This window comes from Nuphar pumila, chromosome 5 (genome assembly GCF_984573655.1).
Source record: "Nuphar pumila chromosome 5, dmNupPumi1.hap1.1, whole genome shotgun sequence".
NCBI classification, from domain to species: Eukaryota; Viridiplantae; Streptophyta; class Magnoliopsida; order Nymphaeales; family Nymphaeaceae; genus Nuphar; species Nuphar pumila.
The window spans coordinates 38,178,681-38,194,452 of NC_143253.1; the positions used below are offsets into that span (position 1 = coordinate 38,178,681).

The 15,772-nt window shown below is 36.4% G+C and overlaps 1 protein-coding gene across 3 annotated transcripts in view; it reads right to left on the reverse strand.

Annotated features, from left to right (window-relative positions):
- LOC149837389 (ATP phosphoribosyltransferase regulatory subunit) overlaps positions 1–15,052 on the reverse strand; it is a 31,929-nt gene extending 16,877 nt beyond the window's left edge. For 2 of the 3 annotated variants that reach the window (XR_016431904.1, XM_090006006.1), the window contains exons 1-3: positions 14,813–15,034; positions 14,444–14,671; positions 6,142–6,207 (exon numbers count right to left, since the gene is read on the reverse strand). Coding sequence is in view for 2 of the 3 variants with exons in the window: in XM_090006006.1 (XP_089862132.1) it covers positions 6,142–6,207; positions 14,444–14,671; positions 14,813–15,004 (486 nt within the window). In the remaining variant the exon portion in view is untranslated. Of the gene's footprint in view, positions 1–6,141; positions 6,208–14,443; positions 14,672–14,812 lie in introns of all 3 variants that reach the window. The other variant, XM_090006008.1, reaches the window with a different exon arrangement.
- Positions 15,053–15,772: the final 720 nt, after the last annotated feature.

Genomic DNA, 15,772 nt, shown 5'->3' on the forward strand with positions numbered 1-15,772 from the left:
AAGTCTTCTAATACAGGAATTGTGATATTATTTCTCTACATTGATGATATGATTATCACAAGAAGTGATAAGCAAAGAGTTAATCATATCAAAGATGTGCTCAAAGCCAACTTTTATATAATAGACCTTGACTTTTTGCAATACGTTCTTGGAATAAAAGTGTTTTACTCACTTCGTGGTTACTTGTTATCGCAGACTAAGTATGCAACAAAGATCATGGAACGATCAAGACTCAGTTGAAAAATGAGTTGATACTCCATAGGTCATCAATGCCAAGATGAAGAAAGATGATAGAGAACCTCTAAAGGATCAAACTCCATATAGACAAATAATTGAAATTTTATCTTATCTTTATATTACTCGTTCTGATATTTCTCATGATATTCATTCTGTTAGTCAATTTCAGCATGCTCCCCCTGCAGTACATATGAGTGTTCTAATGAGAATTATTAGATACATTAGAAATTCTATTAATTATGGGTTGTTTTTTTCATCATCTTCCCCGTTAGAAGTTATCGCATATTCTTATTCTGATTGGGGAGGAGATGTGAATGATAAACGCTCAACCACTGATTCTTGTGTTTTTTTAGATGATTCTCTAATATCATGAAGATGAATAAGCAACAGAAGGTTTTTTTAGATAATACTCTCTTCCATTGAAGCAGAGTATTGTGTATAATTGAGACAATTGTTAGAAGACTTGAGAGTTCACATTGCAGAACTCTCGAGATTATTTTGTGACAACACTTGTTATGTTTGCAAGAAATTGGGTCATGTTAAAGCTAATTGTTGGTATAAGGATGACCCTAGATATTCCAAGAAGGCAAATTCTCAAACAAAGAATGCACCAAGTACATTTGGAGGATCAGGGCATCAGATGATGCAGTAACCAGTAGATAAGCAACTTCTCTTGGCTGCTATTATAGGGCTGAATTTAAAGCAAAATTACCAGGGAGTGTGGTACGTTGACTCAAGAGCAGCAAATCATATAACAGAGGATAAAGGTAAATTTGAAGTTTTGAATCCTTATTTTGATATAGAGTTATTACTGGAGATGACACTTGTCATCCCATCACACACACTAGAGAAGTTCTCATTCCTATCTATAATTTCAATCTTTGTTTAATAGTTTTAAGTTCTCATCCTACACACGAGTGTGGATGCGGTGATGCAGCACGATAAAAAAACTTGGGTGCAGGGATGCAGGGAGGATATATATATATATATATATATATATATATATATATATATATACATATATATATATATATACATATATATATATACATATATATATATACATATATATATATATATATAATTTTTAACAGTTTTAAGTTGACACTACGTGTATGTGTGTGCATTTTTTGTATTTATATATAATATAGATAAAATTGGACTTGGTTAGGGTTAACAGAATCTACTTTTGGACAGAAATGGATCTTAGTGTAGTTGACTGCACCTGACACAAAGGAAGTTGTCTCCAAGTGTCACACCTGCATGGGGGATTGTGTTGCGTGAGTGTGGTGCCCTGATAGAAGAATCCGTGTTACATAGCTTATAACAACATTCTAGCATTAAAAATCAAGAACAAAGTACTCTTAGAAAACTATAAAGAACACATAGGCCTCCAGGCTCCAGATAGATTTATATCCTACGAAAATTTTACTCTTCAATATAGAGCTTGTCTGGCCAAGATATTTTCTTACTTTGAACCCTCCTCATACAACCAGGCCAAGAATCATCTTAAATGAATGAGTGGTATGAATGATGAAATATGAGCCTTAAAAAAGTCCAAAACCTGGTATATAAAAAATCTTTCGCATGGAAAGAAGACGATAGGTGATGCAACTTTTCGTGAAAGTCTTTTAAAAGGTATTTTTCAATAAAGATCGTTTATGCAAACCGTGCACCAAATTTGAAAATTCCGGTTCACACTAGCGGTAAAGTCCGGGTCGAACATAGGGAACGTGTTTAAAAGCTTTTGTACCCCACACAAAGACAAGCTTTATTGCCTTGAGAAAAGAAACAAATCAAACGTTCTACCCTATTACAGAAGGCTCAAGCAAAAATAAAAATTATTACAACCCAACTTAAATCAAATGGCTTGTAGCCCAAAAAAATAAAACAAAGAAAAGAAAAAATCTGCAGGGCTCTATTCCTTCGCGGTCTAGCTTCATTTCTCTTCGCACGGGCACGACCCTCGCGAGATCAATCACTTCGTACACGGAGGTTCACTTGCAAAACACAAGAAGCAAACACAAAAACAAAAGAAAATACAAAAACACGATTTCTAAAATAATGAAGGTTAGTTATAAAGAATAAACAAAAATCAATTCTAACTATAACAATTATTAAAATATTTAACTAAGTAACTACGTAACGAACCAAAATAATCTAAGTAACTAACTATAAAAGAAATTAAAACAATCTAAACTAACTAACTAACTATGACATATTAAATCAACGAATTAACTACAAAAGACGTTGAAATAATCTAACTAACTAATTACCAAAGAAAAGAAATAAAACAAATCTAATCTAACTAACTATGATAAAGATTAAAACAAATCTAACTAGTAAAAAAAACAATCTAAATGACTAACACAGCAAATTAAAATATTCTAACTAACGCAGACAATAAAAATATGCAGGCCTGAAAACAAAATGTGATCCGTGTGATCAGATCTGACGATTGGCATGATCTGCAGTTCATGCACAGGTGCGTGCTTTTACTAAAACATAAAAAAAATGAACAGATCACCGCATGCTATGATGGATCGACATTTCAAGAGGAAGAACGTGCAGGTCATAGATCTGATTGTGTTCTAGAAACTTCCAGATTCATGCCCACTACAACGCTTGCTCTACCATACATGTTCTGCGTGATTTAAAAAAAACACGTGAACAACAGCATTAATCGAATCTGATCAGAAGAAAAACTTTTTGACGCTAAATCTATTTTAGCAGAAATTAATTTCCTTTGCGTGAAGAACTGCAGATCAGAAAATCGTGATCCGCAATACACGCAAATCTGCGTGATTTGCAGTTTAGGTTTTTCTAAAAAAAACAATAGCATGATTAAAAAAAATCACTCTCGCGTGAATCTGATCCTTTAGGCGCTTTGCAAAAATCAAACAACCCTGTGTGAATATGCAGATCACGCATGTTTGTTTGCAGGCCTTCAAGAAATTAAAATATACTGTGTTTTTCAAAAAAAAAAATAGAACAAAAAATAAAAGACAATAGGCTAACTACATGATACAATGTATTATATCTATTCCTAACCTAATATGCAGAAAACGAAAATCAAAACCATGCTATCCTAGATGCAATACGACTACAGGAAATAAAATATGTATGCAATGCTAAAATACGTTTTTATGCATGCGACGAGCTGAAATAAATTTAAACTAAATATGAATCAAATAAAGAGATGGGGAAGAAGAAATGAACCTCGCAGTCGCTTCCAATTGAGAGGTTGAGAAGAGAAGTGGTTGTTTCGCGCAGTTAAACACATGCTCCGATGACGAGAAAGGGATGTTGGCGATAGACAGGATCGAAGAAAGGATGAAATAAAAGGAGAAGAGAAGAAAAAGAGAGAGAGCCGGCGGTAGAGAGAGAGGAGAGAGAGGGGCTAGCATTTTTCCTAAGGGAAGACGCCAGCCTCTCCTAATTTAATACTATTTATAACAAATAATAGGTTAAACAACTACTTTCTAAACACTCTACCTAATTTTATAAAATTCCTAAAACTACCTTTTCTAAAAAAATATTTTCAAAAGAAAGCTATTAAAAGAAATCAAATATTCAAAAACACTCAAGTGAACTTCATTTTTGTGTGATTTTTCCTCTTTTTGAAAATTAATCAATGCCCTGAAAAACGTTGATAAATATGGGTAATTAATCCATTTTCGTAATGAATCATGCACAAAAACGTGTATCTAATATGCATAAGATTATGCATGATGAATAGGTTATAGATGGGTGTTTAAAATTAAAACCACGAATAATGAAACTTTAGAGAGACATAAGGCTAGATTAGTAGCCAAGGGTTATTCTCAGGAGAATGAAATAGATTATGACAAAATGTTTGCTCCAATAGCTAGGATGACTTCCGTTAAAACCCTTATAACTATAGCTGCCATCACAGGTTGACCTATTTATCAAATGGATGTCAAGAATGCCTTCCTCAATGGTGAATTGAAGGAAGTTTATATGAATCCACCATCTGGATATGAGGTTTCTGTTGAAAAAGTGTTTCACTTAAGGAAAGCCCTTTATGGTTTGAAACAGGTGCCTAAAGCCTGGTATGATCGTTTTAATTCTGTTATATGGTTAAATAAGTTTTTACTTCATGTTATACTGATACTGCTATATTTATTAAGAGATCTAATGCATGTATTGTTATTCTTCTTCTCTAAGTTGATGACATGATCATCACTGGAGGAGACAAACAAGGAGTTAGTTTTATTAAGAATGTTTTAAAACAAAGTTGTGAAATGATTGATTTAGACTTTCTTAGATATTTTTTAGGGATTGAGGTTGTGTATTCTGCTTGTGGCCATTTTTTAACTCAATCCAAGTTTGCTTCTGACATAATAGATAAGTTTGAAATTACAAATGAGAAAAGGGTGGACACTCTTGAAGTGATAAATGCAAAAATGAAGATAGATGATGGCACAAATTCTGGACGATCCTACTCACCGCCAAATGATTAGGGCTATCAAATATTTAACCATCACCAGACCTAATATCTCACATGTCGTCCATACAATCAATCAATTCCAACATTCCCTACAACTGTGTACATGAGTGTTGTTATGTGTATCATTAGATATTTACAAAATTTTGTTTCTAAAGGAATTGTTTTGTCTTCATCCTCCTCATTCGAATCAATTGCTTGTACTGACTCTGACTGGAGAGGAGATCCTAATGATAGACGCTCAATTACAGGTTTTTGTATCTTTGTACGTGACTCACAGGTGTCATGTAAACGCGGCAAAAAGTGTCATTATCGTCAACCGAAGTTGAGTATCGGGTCATGGGCACATCTGAAATTGTGTGGTTAACAAGATTATTGGAAGACATGGGGTGCATATGCAATCGCCCTCAAGGTTATGTTGTAATAATAAAAAAGCCATCTATATAGTTGCCAATCACACGTTTTATGAATGCACTAAACATATTAAGACGGATTACCATTATATTTGTGAAGATTACCTGAAGAAGACCATCATCCTACCATATGCAGCATCGGAATTTCAGTTGGCCGACTTCTTTACAAAAGCTCTTCCCTCTCCCAGGTTTCACTTTTGCTTTACAAACTTTCGGTGATTACACCCTAAGTTTGAGGGGGAGTGTTAAAGTATATATATATATATATATATATATATAGAGAGAGAGAGAGAGAGAGAACCGAACATATTAGGCCCCATTTTCTAGTTCTGCTCCTTTCTACCCCATAGTTTTAAGCAGAGTTATTGGAAGCGCCTAGGTAAAAGGGGAAGCGCGTTTCCCCGAAGCGCGAAACATCGCGCTTCCGAAGCATGAGGGGAAGCGTCCCCCTTTTATGGGAAGCGCGCTTCCCCCACACTTCCCTCGCGCTTCCCCCACGCTTCCCCCTCGCTTCCCCCATTTTTTCTATTTTTTTCGCTTCCGGATCGCTTCCTAGGTCGCTTCCGAGACGGTTCAGAATTTTCTTCTAAGTAGTCGCACACTTCCCCGCTTCCTAAATTTTTATAAGTGCCTCGCTTCCCGCTCCCGCTTCCTCGACTGGTAACTCTGGTTTAAAGTGTTTTATGATAGATCTGAACCGTTAGATGTGTTTAGCTTGCTCGATTTAGTGGAGCTCGATTTAGTGGAAATCGACTATTGGATCATGTTTTTTCGATGAAGAAACATATTTTATGAGCTAAGAAAAAATGATACCTTCGAAGCCATTGATTTTGGATCACCAGAAAAACACAGGTCAGATTCCGGTGATCCAAAAGCCAGTTCTCACTAAACAAAACCTATAGATCACATCTAGAGAAAGTAGGCAAAACCACCGCATTACTCATATACATATATATATATAGAGAGAGAGAGAGAGAGAGAGTGTATATGATTAATAAAAAATCTGTTGTAGTCCAGAATTACCTGAAGAAATGCCTTCAAAACCCAAAGAAAAGCTAGTATGATGGTACCATTAACAGAAAATTGAACCTGTAACAAGATAGAATCCATTCATCAAGATATGTTGAACAGAAATAATATGAGAATATGTTTCTGTATCCAAAATATAGCTAACTGGAACAAACAAAATTGGATATTGATAGCATAGACATTTTGACTTCAATAAATGTTAAACATGTCAATGGCATCAAATACTGTAATTTTCCTATACAGATGCCTGAATGCAAATGATCAAACAGCAAAACTATGCTCAGTGAATACGTCGCCATTTAAGAAAACCGTGTGGGATTAAGTAAAAGGCCTTGAGAGACCCAAAAAGAATCTCAATTCAGAGCCAATTCAATGAAAACAAACTCAATGTCATTTATGTCACTTCACTTTATTTTTCCAACCTTTCCATCATCTACCTGTCCAAATAACTTAATTTTAATTTCTATATCTATAGAGTTTAAGAAAGAAGAGCGATTAGAACTAAAATATGAAGTAAAAACTAATTGAACATAATTCAAACTAATGTTCTCAGTATCATATCATATCATACGATATTGTATGCTATATTGATGTATCAGTGGTTGAACTGATACAACATAACACCTATATTGTATTTGGTACAATTATCATACTGTATCATACGACACACCTGTATCGTACAAGTCGACCTTTTTTTTCTATTTCAGTGCCAGAAAAGTGGCATTTGACCACTTATAGGGGCTATTTTTAAGCCCCCAAGGGTCATTTTGACCTCGTTTTTTTGTGTTCCCCTAAAAGTTGGGATTTTTGATAGATCCGAACCCAAGATGTGTGATTTGCCTCAAATATCACCCATTTTCAGCCTACCCAACATTTTTTTAACCCCTAACCCTCAAAATCGAGCCCTAGGGTTTGATTTGTGTGAGATTGAAGTTGAATGAGATCTTTCAAGCATCAAAACTGAGGGTAAGCTCATTTTTTTAATGTTGTTTTAATATATTTCTTTATTTTTACCTTTAGCCCTTTTTATCTTTAAATGTGTTGTTGATCTTAGTTTTTTCTTCTTTTTTCATCTTAAATCACCTATTTTTGTATTCATAAATCTCAAAATCGTGCCTTGAGTCAATGGATGGTGGAGGTTGTGGCTCAAATGATCTAAGATGAAAATATTGCAAATCGTGGATTTAGACACTTTTGAGAGGGATAGTAAAGTGAACTTTTATGGTTTTGTAATCCATGGTAGATTGTATAGATTTAAATGTTATATCATAGGGCATAACAACTCCATTGTACGATTATGTACCCATCGTACTCCCTTTGTTCTTGTCAAGCTTCTCACGAGTCTCATAGAAGATAAAAAAAAAGGCAAAAGCACATGCAACATTTGTTGAAAAAAATTGCCAAAAAGTTGTTCATGATTCAAAAGATGAAGATAAAACCATCAACCAATGTTGTGAGAAGCATTGAGGCGTAGCGTAGCGCTCCACTAAAAATTGAAGCGAGGCATAAAGTGTAAGCCTCAAATTAAAAAAAAAAAACCTTTAAAAATATCTACAAATACAAATAAATAAATAAAATGCTTTATTAACGAAGCAACAACCAATAATAAATAGAAAATATCAAATAAATACCGAAAATATGAGATTAACATGCAAATTCATATACTTTTCAATCCTTGCATTCCCAGCACAACTAACATTAAAGTAAAAAACTTATAAGACACTTTTTAGCACTTTTCAGTAGAGAGAGAGAGAGAGAGAGAAGAGTTCTTCTTCTTCTTCTTAGAGATGAGACACGAGAGAGAGGGAGAGGCGAGAGACGTCAGACAAGAGAAGAGGAGAGTTGAGAAGCAGACAAAGAGAGGGAGAGGGAGAGACAAGAGACGAGAGAAAAGTGGGAGAGTTGAGAGATGAGAGAAAAGTGGGAGAGTCAAGAGACGAGAAAGAAGAGAGACAGTCAAGAGACGAGAGATAAGAGAGACAGTCGAGAGACGAGAGAGAAGAGGGAGAGACAAGAGATGAGAAGCGAGAAAGAAAGAGGGGCAAGAGCCCGACCCTAATTAGGCTTTGGTCAGGCTTGAGCCCCAAATAATGGTCAAACGGAGGCTTTGACCCCCATCTGACGGAGGCACGCACCTCACGCACAAGCACGCACCTCATAACCCATGAGGCGTGCGCCTTACCACCCTTGTGCTTTTTGCATATGCCTCAAGGCACAAAGGGCCTCGCCTTAGGGCGAGGCATGCCATTTGCACCTTGAGGAGCATTTTTAATAACGCACCATCAACATCTCAAGCTATTGGACATTGCAGTAAACGAAGAAAATTTGAGTTGTATATATACATGTATATATATATATATATATATATATATATATATGTATGTATGTATATATATATGTATGTATGTATGTATATATATATATGTATGTATATATATATATATATATGTATGTATATATATATATATGTATGTATATATATATATATATATATATATGTATGTGTGTGTGCACGCGCGTGTGTGTGCGCGCGTGTGTTTGTGTTTGTATCTTTAGTTTGTAAGCTTGTATGGCCTTTCTTGGTCCTATTATTTTGTTATGTAAAGTTGTAAACCTTTTGACTTTGGTGTCCAGTGATATTTTATTTTATGTTTTAATTAATTGTATATGTGATAATTAAATTTAGCAACGGTTGGGCATGCTGATGACACGGTGTGGCAGTTTTATGAAATTGCGGATCATTTCTAGCAGCATAATGTTTTGAGATTCAAATTTTTTCATGCTTTGATTAATGGAGGTTTGTAGCTTTGATTAATGGAGGTTTGTATCACATGAAATAGCACATTGTTTGAGAACTTGATGCTCCAGTGTGCCCATATGTGTGTCCTCCAAATGATGCATGTGCTATAATATATGACAATATGGGTAAGATATATAGGAGAGAAGTAAGATTACAAGAATTGGCACGTGCACAGGGCCTTCATGCACTAGCACAATACAATGTAGGATTTGATGAAGATGAAGAGCAACATGAGGCACAAGCCCCAACTGCTCCACAACAAGATGTTATTTCTTATTATGAATGATGAATGTTTGATAATGAAGATGATTAATGAGTTTTGTTATGGTGAATTATGTAGTCATAGTTAACATTTGAGTCTTTTCACTTTTTTAGTCATGTAACCAACTATAGAGTTGTGGTGAACTTTTATGTTATTGACTTTATGAGTTTATGTAGTTAAACTTTTGAGCTTTTTGACTTTTGTAGTCATGTAGCAAACTATGCTTCTATATTATATTATCTATGTTATTTACTATAGGGTACGGAATGTTGAGCTGCCAAGAGACATCATATTCAAAAAATGAGTGTAGCTGAGATGCGTATGCTTCGATGGATGTGTGGAAATACAATAAAAGATAAGATTCGAAACGAGGAGATACGTAAGAAGGTACGTGTTGCACCCATTGAAAATAAGATGAGAGAGAATCGTTTACGGTGGTTTGGACATATTCGGCGAAGGCCTAATGATGCTCCAGTTAGAAGGATGGAGAAATGGGAAAATATATTAGTTAAAAAAAGTCGGGGTAGGCCTAAGAAGACTTAGATGGAAATGATAGGAAAGGATATGAATGCTTTGAACCTCACCGACGACATGACTTTGGATAGAAATGATTGGAGGAGAAGGATTCATGTGGAAGACCCAGAATGATTTTCTTATTTGGTTCATATCGCCGACCCCAATTATTTTTGGATGAAGGCGTAGTAGTTGTTGTTGTTGTATGTTATTTACTTTTTTTAATAAATTACTGAACTCAATTTCATATTAAGGACATGTCAATAGTCTATGTTTATTTTTATTTGATTACTTGTTTTTAATTCTTGTACTGATTCTTAAATTTATTTATTTTTCTTATCTTGTGCATAAATGTTTAGTTATACATTGTCTGTCCCAAGCCCGGATAACGGAGGAGAGTTGCGGTAGGCCAGTGACAGCCAGCGTAAAAACTTAGTCACACCCTATGAATATGAACCAATATGCGAATTTCGTTGGGGCATTCCCTACTAAGCGACGCTCTGTACTCTATAGGCCCGGAGGCAGTGATAAGTGGGCAAGGGTAGCTAGGACATTGCCCAGAAGCGATGCGTCAAACCGACGCCCGGGGGTGGGGTCAAATAGGCAAGGGTTCCCACACTTTGTTGGACGGGTGAGGGTAAAAAATATAGTTCAAGACCATACAATCAGGTTAGCCACTTGGAACATAGGGTCTTTAACTGGTAAGTTGGTAGAGTTAGTAGATGTTATGTGTAGGAGAAAGATTGATATTTTATGTTTACAAAAGACCAAATGGGTAGGTGAGAAAGCAAAAGTGATACAACCTTGGGGATATAAGATTTGGTATACAGGAATACATAGGAATAGGAATGGAGTTGGGATGGTTATTAGTCGTGAGTTTATAGATAATGTAGTTGAGGTCTATAGGAAGGGGGATAGGATTATACTTATTAGATTAGTAGTAGGTACGGATATTATTAATTTTATTAGTGTTTATGCACCTCAAGTCGGTTTAAACGATTCCATTAAGCATCAATTTTGGAAAGATTTAGACAGAGTAGTACAAAGGATATCTCACGGAGAAAAGATTTTCATCGTCGGAGACCTTAATGGACATGTAGGCATTAGTAGGGATGGATTTGAGAGTATCCATGGAGGCTATGGTATAGGAGAAAGAAACAAAAGTGGAGAAAGGATTTTGGTTTGTCCTATGATTTGATCTTAGCCAACATGTGGTTTAGGAAGAGGGAGTCTCACCTAGTAACATTTAAAAGTGGGGTTAATAAGAGTCAGATAGATTTTTTCCTACTCAGAAAGAGAGATAGAGGTTGTTGCATCGATTGTAAGGTTATATCGGGAGAAAGTGTAGCTACACGGCATAGAGTCTTAATTTTAGATCTTAAAATTAGAAAATGCCACAAAAGGAATAGACATAGGATAGATCCTAGAATTAAGTGGTGGGCACTGAAAGGAGCTAAATAAGGAATGTTTGTAGAACAGGTAGCTAAGGAAGCTAATTGGTGTCTCGAGGAGGATGCAGAATCAATGTGGAATAAGATAGCGGGTTGCATGCGAAAGGTGGAGAAGGAGGTTTTGGGTGAGTCTAAAGGCGGTGCACCGCTAGGTAAGGATACATCATGGTGGAACGAAGATGTCAAATTAGCTATTAAGGTTAAAAGAGAGTGTTATAGAAATCTAAGTAAGAGTCGTGATAATGAGAATTTAGAGAAGTATATGGTAGCAAAGAAGGAAGCTAAAAAAATAGTTTGAAACGCAAGGGATAAGGTATATAAGGAGGTCTATGACAAGTTGGATACCAAAAAGGGCGAAAATGATATTTATAGGCTTGCAAAGATGAGAGATATGAAATCGAGGGATCTGGGTATGGTTAGATGTATCAAAGATGAAACACAAAGGGTTTTAGTTAAAGATGAAGAGATTAAGGAGAGATAGAAAGATTATTTTGATAAGCTATTTAATGGAAGGCATGCCCATGATCTTGGAGACTTCTCCATTCCTTTTCATGAGATGAATCGTGACTTCATGCGCAAGATTCAAAAGAAAGAAATTGCAAAGGCTTTGAAGAAAATGCAATCCAGAAAGGCAGTTGGTCCGGATGGTATACCTATCGAGGCTTGGAAATGCTTGGGGGAGAAAGGTTTAGTATGGTTGGCAAATCTTTTTAACAAGATTTGGCGGACAAATAAGATGCCTAATGAGTGGAGGAAAAGTACTTTGGTGCCTCTCTATAAGAATAAGGGTGATATACAAGATTGCACAAACTATCAGATATAAAACTCATGAGTCATACTATGAAACTTTGGGAGAGGGTGATTGAGTATAGGTTGAGGAAGGTTGCCATGATATCGAAGAATCAATTTGGTTTTATGCCTGGAAGATCAACTATGGAAGCTATACATCTTCTTAGACAACTTATTGAGAGATATAGAGAGGAGAACAAAGATTTGCATATGGTTTTTATTGATTTGGAGAAGGCATACGCTAGAGTACCTAGGGATGTTCTCTGGTGGACAATGATGAAGAAAGGTATCTATCTCAAGTACATTAGTATAATTAAAGATATGTACGAAGAAGTAGTAACCAATGTCCGCACTTGTGGAGGGGTGACAAACAATTTTCCTATAACGGTTGGGTTACATCAAGGATCTACATTAAGCCCTTTCCTTTTTGTTATAGTGATAGATGAACTTACGAGATCAATTCAAGAAAATGTGTCGTGGTGTATGTTGTTTGCTGATAATATTGTTTTGATTAATGAGTCTAGAGCTGGGGTTAATGCTAAGTTAGAATTATGGAGATAGACTTTGGAAGCAAGAGGTTTTACGTTGAGTAAGAGTAAGACAAAATATATGGAATGTCGGTTTAGTAAGCAACGAAGTAGTGATGAGAGTGTAGTGAAACTTGGTGAGCAACAAATAGCGGTGGATGACTGTTTCAAATATTTGGGATCTATCATTCAAAAGAATGGAAAAGTTGATGGAGATGTAAATCATAGGATTAAGGTTGGGTGGATGAAATGAAAAAGTGCAACTGGAGTGTTGTGCGATCGTAGAATGCCATTGCGGTTGAAGAGGAAGTTTTATAGGACGACAATTAGACCCGCTTTACTATATGGTACGGAATGTTGAGCTGCCAAGATACATCATTTTCAAAAAATGAGTGTAACTGAGATGCGTATGCTTCGATGGATGTGTGGAAATACACTAAAAGATAAGATTCGGAACGAGGAAATACGTAAGAAGGTAGGTGTTGCATCCATTGAAAGTAAGATGAGTGAGAATCGTTTACGATGGTTTGGGCATATTCGGCGAAGGCCTAATGATGCTCCGGTTAGAAGGATGGAGAAATGGGAAAATCTATTAGCTAAAAGAGGTCGGGGTAGGCCTAAGAAGACTTGGATGGAGATGATAAGAAAGGATATGAATGCTTTGAACCTCACCGAGGACATGACATTGGATAGAAATGATTGGAGGAGAAGGATTCATGTGGAGGACCTAAAATGATTTTCTTTTTGGTTCATATCGCCCACCCCAATTGTTTGGGATGAAGGCGTTGTTGTTGTTGTTATATTCTAAGTTTTATATTTTTTTTAATTTTTAGATTTTTTCTTATTTTTTATTTTTTTGCAAAATTTAAATGCTTTTTTCTCCTGTATCTTACGATAAGGTATGATACACCCGTATCCCAAGACTTTCTGATACAATATTACAACATTGATTCACACGATGTACCATTCCAAGATTTAAGAAAGGCTACCTTATATCTTTTAGATCACCGAGTTCAAATTAAAATTAGATTTGTTTCATTGTAATGCCAATTTAACACAAAATAACAGAATAAGAAAAGAAAACATCAAACAGATTTGATATCAAAAGAAAACATCACTTCTAAATAAGATTTGAGAGATAAATATTTAAGCAACTTCAGGAGTTCTGAGATTCATGTGGGCATGACAAGCATCAAACAATGCTGAGATGTTCTCAAGAAACTGTTGATTGTTAAAATCAGTGATAAAATTCCCATTCAAGAAATCCAATTGAGCAAATGCTTCTCATGCTTCACATCCCCAGGAAGACCACCAGTTCACACTGTGACCTAATTGCTACAAAATCTGCAACTAACCATTATTTGCACCTTCTTTTGTCATCCGAGATCAGCTGGAAAAGGAGATTCCCCCGGTTTCACGATGACCTATTCTTGACCACTTACACCCACCTCCCAACCCCCTCCCTACTTTCCTCTTGCCTCCTCATCCTTACAAGCCCAATGCAAACCTCAACTCATTTTCACCACTGTATATCACCCTTGATAGCAACTGAACTCTAATATAACCTCGTTTTCACCAGTGTAAATCATGGAACAACCATATATGACAAACAACTGGAAAACTTTCACGAATCACATATTCGAATATATACAACTAAACATAGCCCTTATGCTTCTAGTTGCTCACGGGACAATGTGAACTCCATTGCAGGAGAGAGAGAGAGAGAGAGAGAGTTCTTCTCAAATTCATAGAACCAATCACTATTTTTTGTTTCGTTACAGAAGGAAGAACAATGTAGAATAGAAATTTCAAGTATTCTGCTTAATTTTCACCAGAATTTCGAAATTGAGACAGCATTTCTCGATGCATTGGAGTGAAACGAATATGAGTGAGTAAATGGAGACAACGATGTTTCAGTTTTGAACGAACGGGAACAAGTGAAAGAGAAGCTAACCAATTTGGAAGGGATGGAACAGGGCAGCATCGATCTCACAGCCCTCCTCGCCTTCCGGGACACCTTCCTGAACACGTTCTGCACAAACTGCACCAGGAGGTCGAGGCTCCGGTCCTCCTCTTCCTCCTCGTCATCGCCGTCGTCCTCCTCGACGTCTTGGTCGAGTCCGAGACGGTCGAATCCCCCTCCGCCACCGAAGGAAGAATCCCTCACCAGTCCATTCCCCTGCTTAAAATTTTCACAGGTGATTCAATACTCCTCTGAAAATCCAAACCATGGAATTTCTCTCTTAAGAGAGGGAGATAAAAAAAACAATTTTTTACGGATGGGAAGCGAGAAGGAATGACTGCTGGTAGGGTTTCATCGTACTTGGGTGAAGGTGGAGATCCTTCTAGAAGCTTCGAGAGGAAGTAGATAGGGTGGTCGTCCTTTGGGATTGCGGAGAAACGCCCTCGAGAAGAAGGAGAAGGGAGGGATTGCAGAGCGACGGAGGTAGGAGGCCGTTGCAGAGGAGGGCAAGGTGGTTGGATTCCATCGGAGGAGATGATGGGAGGCCGCCATTTTTGCCCCGCGAAGCCTCAACCCTCACATTACATTTCCATCCGCTGGAACAAAAACTTCTTTTATTCCAGAAGTTGTAAACGTTAGGGAAAAATTAAAAAAGATATGTTACCATCTGTTGAATCTCAAACACAAGTTCCGATGCCAACACAACAGTGTAAGTTCCTTTACCTCCATGTAAGTTCCAAAGACGTGGCAGTGTCATCACAAACCAATGAGGTTGTGAGGTTACCAACGAAGTCACGACCAAACCACCTTGATGCAGCCAGACTCGTCGTCGTGAGCGCTTACTTGACAACTTTCTTGCTCGGGATGATTAAACCGGTAGGAAATCGGTCAACTGAGGCATTCGTAATTAACCTAAAAATCAAGATAAATTTTGATGAATTGCTTTAATTAAATCCGAGTATCAGATTCTAACATCTATTTATACATTTTTTTCTTAAAACCTAATTTTGAAAATGTCATCAAAATCATGTGAATCAATTCAAATCATTTCCTGATTACACATGCACAAAGAAGTTTCGAGCTTGAGACCCTGGGGTACGTAGGTGGTTGTGTAACTTCCGTAATAGGAGGGCCTTAATTCTCCCAGCTTTGTTATGCCAAAAAAAAAAAAAACTAAATATAAAATCCTAAACTAAAGGACTAAAAATTAAAGAACTTTATTATAATTTTTTCATAGAAGAAGAGATAAACAATAAAGTCATGGTATCTTCTTTTATAATTTAAAAAAAAAATGAAAATTTTGAGACCGTATCATGTCAG